This window comes from Agrilus planipennis, unplaced genomic scaffold (assembly GCF_000699045.2).
Source record: "Agrilus planipennis isolate EAB-ADULT unplaced genomic scaffold, Apla_2.0 scaffold156, whole genome shotgun sequence".
Classification (NCBI taxonomy): Eukaryota; Metazoa; Arthropoda; class Insecta; order Coleoptera; family Buprestidae; genus Agrilus; species Agrilus planipennis.
The window spans coordinates 423,380-433,984 of record NW_020438859.1 but is presented as its reverse complement, the minus strand read 5'-3'; the positions used below and the strand labels follow the sequence as shown (position 1 = coordinate 433,984).

At 36.5% G+C, this 10,605-nt stretch overlaps 1 protein-coding gene across 1 annotated transcript in view; it reads left to right on the top strand.

Annotated features, from left to right (window-relative positions):
* LOC108741019 (rho guanine nucleotide exchange factor 11) overlaps nt 1-10,605 on the top strand; it is a 123,184-nt gene that overhangs the window by 76,818 nt on the left and 35,761 nt on the right. Inside the window, exon 16 of the mRNA XM_018475586.2 lies at nt 2,230-2,368. Within this exon, the coding sequence (XP_018331088.1) occupies nt 2,230-2,368 (139 nt within the window). The remainder of the gene's footprint in view (nt 1-2,229; nt 2,369-10,605) is intronic.

The window sequence follows — 10,605 nt, the reverse complement described above, 5'->3', positions numbered from 1 at the left end:
AGAGATTTGCGGACAATGAAGAAGTAATCGAAGCTGTAAATGGTTATTTTGAGGAGCTTGACGAATCAGTCTATAGAGATGGCATTAATAGACTGGAACACCGCTATGAGAAATGTATCAGCCTTGGAGGAGATTATGTTGAGAAATAAAAAAAAAAAATTTTTAAAAACCTTGTTTTTCTTGGTCAGGCCGGAAACTTATCAATCCACCCTCGTAGATCGCTCGTGCCTAGTGTGAATTTTTCCGAAAACATGGGTTTCTATTCTAAACATTTTAATCTAATGCTGCGAGATATCTAATTTTTTTGTAGGGTAACAAAGGTTCACACTAACTCGGTACGTTTTTGATTTCCAATAATATGATCATGACAAGCATTTACAAGTGCTTAAAGTTGATGTTTCTGATAGGAAGATAGGACACGTATTTTCAATAGAAATTAAAAAATTAAGATATGCCCTTCGACAAGCTTTAGAACAAAGCTTTATCTATCTTACTACAAAATTTCAAACCTCTGTTTTAAATATTGAACTCATGATATCTAGAACCGATAAGTATGTTTTTACTCTTTAGCGCGTGTACCACTGAATCCCCTTGTTGTATCGGCATCTTTTGAATAGAAAAGGATTCCGTGTTATTTTTCAACGTATCAGCATCTTTTGAGTACTATTGGCTTGTGCCAAGGCGACTTTTATAAAAGATGTAACCGTAAGATGTAACTAGTTTCAAAATTCAAAACAAGTAAAAAATCTATTCTTATGTCTCTTTGGTTTTAATAGATGTACAGGTGTTTGCTTGTATTACCGGGAATTAAAACGGCTAATAAATACGCGGGATTTGTTGTTGGAAAGTTCCCATGCAAACAATTCTCGTGGGCGCATGAAAGCCGCGGGCGTGGGCCGGTAAACTAAAAAGGACGTAGTTATAATGTTATTACGTTAGTTATTTAAATGTCGCCTGATTACGGACCTGGAATCCTGACTATTCTGGTAGGAGGTTGGGCGGAAGTGAAATTCGTCTTGTTAATTGTTTTTATTTAAATAGAGAGACAAAACCTTGTTAAATATTTATGGGGTTGCCAGTCTGTTGAAAAAAGACGAAGTCTTACAATTTTTATGTTTGGTTAACGTGGTTTAGATGGGTCATACGAAATTGTAATATAATAAGGTTTCATATCGGTGGAAATTCTATTTCTAGAAAATTTAAGGAGTAACTAATAATGCGTACAGCGTCATTTCCCAGTCTAAATTTCCTCCTTGGGAAATCGAAGTTGTCGAAACTTAAAAATACTTCTTCATGAATGAAGAATTACAAATCAAGTGGAAATTGGGACAAAACTGGCCGTATTGTAGGCGCATTGAATAAAATACGTAATATTTTCTTTATCTGATATTTTTCAGTGTTTAAACGTTTGAATTTCGAGTTCTTATATCTCTGTATTTTAAGTTGTTAGTTTTCGTTCTCGATACGATTCAATCATAATCAATAAGTGATAAGTAATTGGACGAATCATCCATGTTTGTAGATTGATTCATAAAATGTAATAATAATATAGGTAGTTGAAGTATGATTGAAGTACGTTACAGTCAGAAATAATGCACTTTCGTATTTCTATGCATGTGTATATTCAAAGCCTTACTTGAGCTTATGTCAGATGCACTTTTATTTTGCACACATGTACAATCCACCTACGATCCCTGAGTTTCATAATAACAGACGTACAACGTGTGGACGTGTATTCCTTGTTCCTATGGGATATGTGGTCCTAGCAGGAGGAGTGGCAGCGTCGCCTTTAATTATTCTTTCACCACTTTTTTTATTCTTCCAGTATCCCGAGCTATTTTTGGTTTCAGACGACAGACCATCTGCTAGAGGATGTGTTTGTTTTTTCTTTTGAAATTCGTTTCGATACTCTGGAAGTCTGCCCGTTCGTTATAATAATTTCCACGATTCTAACGTCCCGTTCCACCATTTTTATTTCTGTTTTATGCACCCAAGTATTTATAAATAGTACACCTAACCTTCGCACCTTCGATTCTATTCGGCACTTACTTAATAGATGTGTGAAATATGGTATTATCATCATGGTTATGAAGGTTTATTAAAAGTACTTCGGTACGTATAACCGCAAAATGTAATATAAGCAGGGAAGTATTCGTGCGGAAAATTTATGATTTTCTACTACCGGACGTGACTCGTTTGCTCATGTTGTTTTTGTTTTTGTTGTTTCAGGAGAAACAAAGCCTGGTCAACCAGTGTCGAGGTCTAGTTCAGATAGAAGACCGGACTCGGTACGAGAAGAAAGTTCCAAGTCCGGATCTGAACACCAGAACCACAACGACCATGACGTCGAAAATGCCAATGTTGACAGGTATGTTAGTTTCAGAAATGGTCCTATTTGCTGTTTATTGCATTATTCTCTTTATGATAATTGAAGTATGTACATACATTGATGCTCTGTTTATTAAAAATTAAGTAACGGAATTTCTAAAGGAACTAGACCCTCTAAATTATCCTGACTTATAAACGATTACCACCCTAAAATCGTATAGTCGTTACAAGATGAAGGTATTATTTTTTTGATTCCATTATGAATTACCTACATATTTGGTTTTATGATTGCCACAAGTACGAGTTCCTGTAATTAATTCAGAAATTCTTGTATGTAAGACATGACACCGCTTATTACATTAAAATCTATTTTAAAGGGTAAGACACCATCGGCAATTGTTGTGGTTGAATGAAGGCTGGAAATGGGTTCAATGTAAGACCCATGGTGGTGATGTACTAAAAGTGCTAGAATATTTTGAAAATCGATGCGTACAAGTTGTGTAAAGCTAGAGAAGGTCGGTTTTCTGTGTTACGGAAGTATCACCTTTGATCATCTAGATGATCGCGGTCCCACCAATACTTTTAAACTAGGATAAGGGTAGATTTATATCAATATAAGGTCAGTTTTGGCTAAAGTCAAAAGCCGCACTTTCGTGATACATGGAATGCCATGGAAAAAAAAATCTTTTCCAACGATACACAAAAATGCACCTATCGATTTTCAAAAAGTTCCAGCATACCTAGTGCCCATATCATCATCGGCCACCCGAGATAAAAATGTTCAGTCTCAGAATCTCTGAAAGCGAGACTCGAGTCTCCGTCTCTCATCGAGTCTCTTGGTGTCGCTGAGAGAGACTATCGAGAGACTGTCAAAAAAACTATTTAGCGTCTTTGAACGAGAGACTCGAGTCGCTTCATAGAGAGATCCTCATTTTGTATCCAGTCTCTGAACGAGAGACTCGAGTCTCTCAACTTTTCAGTCTTTCTGTGGGAGACTCGAATCTCTGAATTAACAATTTTATCGTTCGAGTCTCTCATACAGACAGTGTGAGAGATCTATAAAAATACCTCGGCAGTAACTGAGAGATTGTAAGAGACGCTCTCAGAGACTCTGAGAGACTGGAGAGAGACTGAAAATTTTTGTCTAGGGCAGCTACAATTACTTACGGCGTCTTATCCTTTACCTTGTTTCTTGGACAGTTGTTTATGTGCGTGGGGTTTACAAAAATGCAAAATGCCTGTGTGTCACTTGTGCTCTGGTATTTCGGGAAAATTGGGTCAGTGTGTTTCACTCTCTTGTCAGTTTTGATGTTGTCGTCTTCTGCCGCAATAATAACAAACTGGAAATTGCTACAACACGCAACGGGTGTTCATTTTTCTGCTTGTCTCCACTATTGCTAAATGTATTTATGAACATATGTACGGACCAGTTTTGCGTGTGCTTGACTTAATTATTCGATGTGTTCTTGTTACAACGCGCCTACGTTAATAATTCCGTTTTCGCAAACTACTGTTCTTCACACTTCCACTAATGCTTTTATCACGCTCTTCAACTGACTCTACCGGGTCACTATGGAAAAGACTAATAGCGAGTAGTTATAATAAAAAACAGTGCGATTAACTGAATTATTATATGTATAAATCAGACACTTTATGAGGTGTAATTAATTTCAGTACAACTCATAACTATTCACCTTCCGTGTAATCGTTACTAATTTTATAGATGCGAATGTGAGTTCGTTTGGTACTATTTCACGCCTTAACTATTCAACTGATCATCATGACATTGGCAGGTACTAAAAAATAAGACTTCTTTTTCTCCTCCATATGATAGAAATAAATAAGAAGTGATGCTTAATGTTTCAGTTTCATACATATGACTTTATTAACAGTAAGTAATTTTTTTTGCTGTTGATTGCCACTAGTTATCGTCATTTCTTTTATTATTATACATGTGATAATGTTCATCCGGTTGTGTCTAGATAACACAATGATTAAATGCATAGTACTGTTAACATCAGCGTTATATTACAACATACTATGCATATATACTAATGGCAATCCTTTCGTACTAGTACAGAAATCTAGAAGTTTTGTTTCTTGTATCCATAGGTGTGTTGTTACCTAATTTACTTCGTCTTTAAAAATTATTGGAATATATGTGAACCATATGATATGGCTGTCGTATGTCGGTGCTTGGGAGTGTATTGCTTTTCTATAAAATACATCACCTGTTCAATATATTGTGGTACCATAACGGGTTTATTATGGGACGTGATGGAATGCATCGTGGATTGCAGTCCATTACAAAACGATATTAGTCATAGAGGCAATTGGGTCGACGAAAAAATCAAAAGATTAATTACAGACCTTTGATTAATAATTCATTAATTCAGTGCAGTTGTTACCAACTGAATCTAATTATACTACAGATATTGCTTGTAAAGATAGAAAACAATTTTTCTTTACATACTTGTCATTTGTTTGATGTTCATAAACAAAATACTGAAGACTCACTTATCAACATGTCCATGAAGACTAATAAAAAAATTTTTAAATTACAACTAAATACACTATGTATTTTGTTAATAATATTTTTAGTTAATGTATTCAGTTTTAGTAAGTAAGTTAGTAAGTAACTGGACAAAAATAAAAGTCATACTTCTTGTCTAAAACGTAGACATTTTATCATCTGTCGTAACTAATGAGGTTTTACGTCATTGATTAATTTGTGTTAATAACGAGAGTGATATCATTTTAGAGCATGTATAGCCACCGTACGGATTAAGCCAGTGAATTTACCTAATCAGGAAAAATCACATCAGAAAATGCGGATTCGGCTACAGGAAAAAAATACTATTCTTTATTATTTGCGAAATTCAGTTTTTCAAGGTTTTGAGCTAAAATCAATTTTTGCGTCGAATGGAGTAGAGAGGGGAAGGGAAAGGATTTCGTACTTTGCTTACCTTTGGACTTATTTACGCAACATGAAACTGTCAACTGTAGTTTCCGTTTCATGTCCTTTTGAACCATTATTGCTCACAAAAATAGACCGAAAGCCAAACACAATTTGCCCGTAATTGTAGAAAAGTATCATCGTGCCTAATGTTTATTTATTTATAAATACGATAGTTTCTATTAACGTAAGATGAAGTACAAACTCATGGATGTTGTTGGGAGGAATTACTCAAAATTTTAACTACAATTTCTGTACGAAATATTATGATCTTTCCAAAACATTCAAAAACACAAGNATAACTAAACAAACAAATACATATTAACCGATACCGTTATCAGATAGACGGCCGACTAAATTGAATTTATTTAATATTTGATATTCGATTCATCTGTTTAATAAATAATTGTTGGAAGAAGGCTTGGTTAATAATGAAACAAAATAATTAAATTTTATTTTCTTCGCGAAATCCTTTGCTGGAAGTCTTCGTAAAAGTGGATTTGTAACGCAGAATGAACCGGAGGAGTAAAAGCTCAATTTTGGGATCCTGGATTCCTGGACGGAATCCTTTCGCTGGAAGTCCTCGTTAAAATGGATTTCTACATCGGAATGAAGTGTAAGGTTCAAAGGTCATCTTTTGACGAAGATAATTCCGATGGTCCTTTGAAAATGGCGCGCGTTGTATTGTACAAAACGATCTTGTACGAAGGCATTCGCGACGTACGAGAGCTCAGAAAGGACCTCGAACCCAAACAACTGCCTCTGCTGTGTGTCGTCCATGGCCACATGAGGAAGGCGCAAATCGTTCAGTTCAACTCTACTACTCTTACTTTCTCTTTCTAGCATTATGTCGTTGTTGTAGCACAGCACGAGCAGATCCAGGCAACGTTGACCGTAAATATGACTAAGCAAGCAAGGCACTCACTCACTTCGCTACACTCCACACTCCACGATCCGTTCGTTTAGTTTAGTTGAGTTTGTTAAACGCGACAATAGAGCCTGCTTATCATCTATTTTTATTAGTTTAATTGTTATCGTCTCTAGAATCGCGGAGCCGAGGCAAGCGGTAGTGTGTTTTTACGGCCAGGACATACGACAACAGCCAAAGCTGCGATATTATTCCTGTACTTGCGTTTTCTTCTTAGATTCTCTCCTAGCCGGAACAAGTGCAGTGAGCTTTTGTTGTCGCGACCCTTCTTGTGTTCTCCCCTCAAATACCTGCCGGCTTCGGTACCTGCACGTCGATTATTGCGGGTCAACTAAGTGCCTTAAGACTATTTCATACAGTGTGATTCCACAGTGTTATCCACTAATAACGATCCCAAAGGGTCGTTGTTGTTTTATTTTTTAACCGCAAAAAAGGCTTCGTTAGCATTTGTATCGATTGCGAAGGTGCTCAAATTTCGCAGTGCATCCGTATGCAATTTCGAAGTGCAATTCGACAATAAATAAATTCGGTTTGTTCCAGACTCAGGTGTTTTTTTGTTATTCCTGGCGGTTACATAGTAACAACTACTTAATACATATACATATATGTAAATGTATGTATGTATGTAAATGTTGATTTATTACACGTGCGGTGTAAGTGAACTGAAAATTCGGCTTTCCCAATAACGTTTTGCATTTGCGCATAACGCGATCGAATGAATAGTTTTGGTCGTGTTTGTTGTGCATTGTGCGTTTTCCGTATCGATAATCGCGAATTCAGATGCGAATCATTCGCGGATAATTTTAACGATGTGGGCCGAAGCTTCTGCCACGGATGTGCGGAATAAAAACATGACATCATTAAGGAACAAGATCAGCAATAGGAAACGGAAAGGCAACAAGTCAAAAAATAATCAGCAACAAGAACCAGTCGAGCAAAACAAGAAATCCAACCAGGAAGCTAACTCCAAGAAATCGAACTACACCCGGCAAAATAGCACGGCAAGTCAAAAAAGTACAGATGACAAGGCCAACAATAAAAAGGGCAAAAAACAAGAGCCCATTCTCAATAATTCGCCCAAAAATCATTCCACATCAAACGGGGGAGGTGTTGATGTAACAGATTTTCATTCCAGTGTTGAAGTTTCGTCACCTGTGATACTCCGAAATAATTTGCAGCAACAAAAGAGTAACGGCGATGTATCAAAAAATATCGGTTCGTTTACCAGAAACACATCAATAAGTAGCAGTTTCAAGCGCTACAGCGACAGCTTCGTTACCCAAAACAAATGCATCGATTGCTGTCAGTATGAAGAAACTCCTCATCACATTTGCGACAAATCTTTCACCAGAGCCCAAAGTGAGCTCTCGGTGATAGAAGCTAATAATGTGGAAGAAATCAAATCGGACAAGAAGTCGAGAAGACTTAGCGATATCTTCAAATATGGAGGATTGAGGAGTTCCAATAGTTACGAAAACATCAAGAGCGCATTGAAAATGATACAAAATGAGAACTGTCATGTGCAAACGACCGCTGCCGTTTTAGAAAAGAACGTTATCTTAGTGGAAAATGGACATGTCCAAAATAACGTAGTGGATAAGTCATGCAAGTCGAAAAAAGAGAAAAACAGCAAAAGAAGTACGAAACAGTCTGAAGAAAGCAACGCCAAAATGGTGACGAAAAGTAACGGAACCGTTCAGAACAAAAAAGTAGAAAAAGAAGTTAAAGAGAAGGACAGTAGTAGCAACACGTCGTATTTGAAAAGGGTCAAGTCGAAGATATACAAAAACAAGAACGAGAGCAGTGTTATTGGTAACAATCTGCTTCACACAATGCCCAACATTGCCGAAGACGTGAAGGGCGAGAAAAAGAAGAACAAGAAAAAAAACTCTTTGGATTCCAAACAAAAAGTGCTAACTTCGGAAGAGAAGCGATTGGATCCTGCGGTGGAACTCCGCAAGTCCGCGTCCCATTTCGAGTTCCGTCTGATAAGGCAAACGTCAAATTTGGAACGAATCAGGCCAAGGACGTTCGGTCTTCGTTCGGCCACTTCCAACATGGGCATTTCCGATCTAATTGACAATACCACTAGCATATTTAATGTATCGGCGGCGAGTGACGGGGACGTCAAGCCCAAATTGGAGAAGTCGAAATCGAGCAGTGCGATCAATCTGAGTCTATTAAGGACCAGGAGGAACAAGTTGATGGAACAGGCGCGAAAGAACTGCAAATCGGTGCAGAACGAGTTCGAGTTTATCGCGTTCGGTGCGCTCAGTAATACGGGTGTGAATTTATCGCGAAAGTTTGGAAACCAGAATTTGATTAGCAATTTAAGCAATGTGGATTTGACCAAGCCCGTCATTGAAGTCGAAGGTAATAATTTGAAATTGTTTGGTATTGAGTTAAGAAGCCAGTGCTGGACAGAGCTCTCGTGCTTTCTGCTTGTAAATGTGCTCTCGGCCCATTCAGGGCTTAGAAGCATTGTAATTCAAGCCGTTTTATAAATAAGTAGTTGGGGTTTGGTAAAAAATTACTTTATAAAAATGCTTTGTAATTTCTATTAATTCAAAGGGCTTTAAACTCTTTTCAAAGTGCTTAGGGATTTGAATCTCCTGCTCTTTAGGTAAGGGATTTAGGATCAGAGGTTGAAGCTCTTTTGGTGAGAGCTTTGCCCAGTTCTATTTGAAACCATCTCTCAATTATAAAATTAAGCATCTACCCTTAATAAAAATTGGTACTTGTGGACGGACTCTCAACGTTTTTTCTGTTGCTTTTTCGGGATTAGTTCGTCAAACAACATTATGTTTATCATTCCAAAGATAGGTTAATGAAATGTAATGCTAGAGATTCATGTGAAATTTTGTTCCGATTTGTATATATTGAAGCGTTTAGTTATATGATTTGTAAAGTGGTCGCCAGTTCGGTCTTCTGAAGAAATGTATAAACAAGTTTAGATGACAGTAATTAGGTCTGCTGCTTTTGAATAACTGTTGTAGTTTAAACAAGTTTAATTATCCACTTTCTTATGGTAGGTATGAGTAGATCGGTAGGCAGTAAAAGATTTCATAATTATTGCTGTTCATTAGAAAGTCTTTCAGGTATTTAGCAGGAATTAGTAGAAGTAGTTACTATTAGTACATTCGGTAAAATATTGTTAGGTATATTTGTTTTACGCAATCGAGTGTTTAGAAATTGTGAATGTTAGGGCTATTTTGGTAATTTTCTTTTTCTGTTTCTTGTGTAACCATGATCTTTAATGAAATATCATAAATTTTCACTATCTTATCTTATTCTAATCGCAACTTGTTTTTGATAGGATATTTTATTGCGTTTTATAGGAAAGTTTTATCGATTTTTGTAGTATGTCGGCGATTTTAATAATTATCTCGTTTGTTATGATATCATTTAATCGGATGTATTATTAAAAACAGTCGTAAACTTATTTTTATATGCATACCTACATAACTTTAACTTTCGCTCGCAGACCATAAAAAATATGTGATAAAAATTTATTGCTCGGATTCGTGCCGCATGATTTTTACATACTTATTACATAGGTAATATTTTTTTAAAATATAATAATTATGAGCACAAATTTTTTCTCTCAGAAATCGGAATTGGGCTTTAAGTTTCATTTGGGTTTACCTTTTACTGTGTTTATTTAGGATATCGTAGGTAATCATAGATGATACTAGGTGATTATTTTTCACCGGTGCTCCTCGTACGCGCTTATACGATACCATTTTATATATACCATTTTATACTCTTGTCGAGTAATTTACTTAACCTTTGTGATAAAAAACACATGATGTCATTCATTCAAATGTGAACCGGAGTAAGTCAAGGTTTACTAGGTACTTTACTGTATTTGTGTTCTTTCTCGGTTTTGTAGATAAGAATAATGTTAATGCGATTGTTAATGTACGTAACTGTCCTCAGTAGTGCTTTATATACCATAAATTTATTGTTATTGTAAAGTGTGTAGGTTTCTTCCAGATCATAATTTTGACGTTTATTTCTACTTTTCATTTGCATTATTGACAAAGGTTTTTTGAAACAGACGAGGGATCTTGGAGGCAATTTTCTCTCCCGTTCTTAACATCCCGTTGTACAGTACAGGGTTTAAATGAACGTACAGTAAAAGTTCCTTATTCACGGTTTCCTTATTCACGGTTTCGTTATTCGCGGTTGCAATCGGTAAACAGAAAAGGATTCGGTGTCATTTATTAAGGGGATTGACCGCAATACGAGGGTGGATTGATAAGTTTCCGGCCTAACCAAGAGATGACGCCACTAGGCCTACCTTGAGGTGACATTCTATAGTACCATCCTTGGATAGCTTGTAGCTATAGTTTCAGCCCGATCTCCTTGCTAGTGTAGGTTTGACAGCACG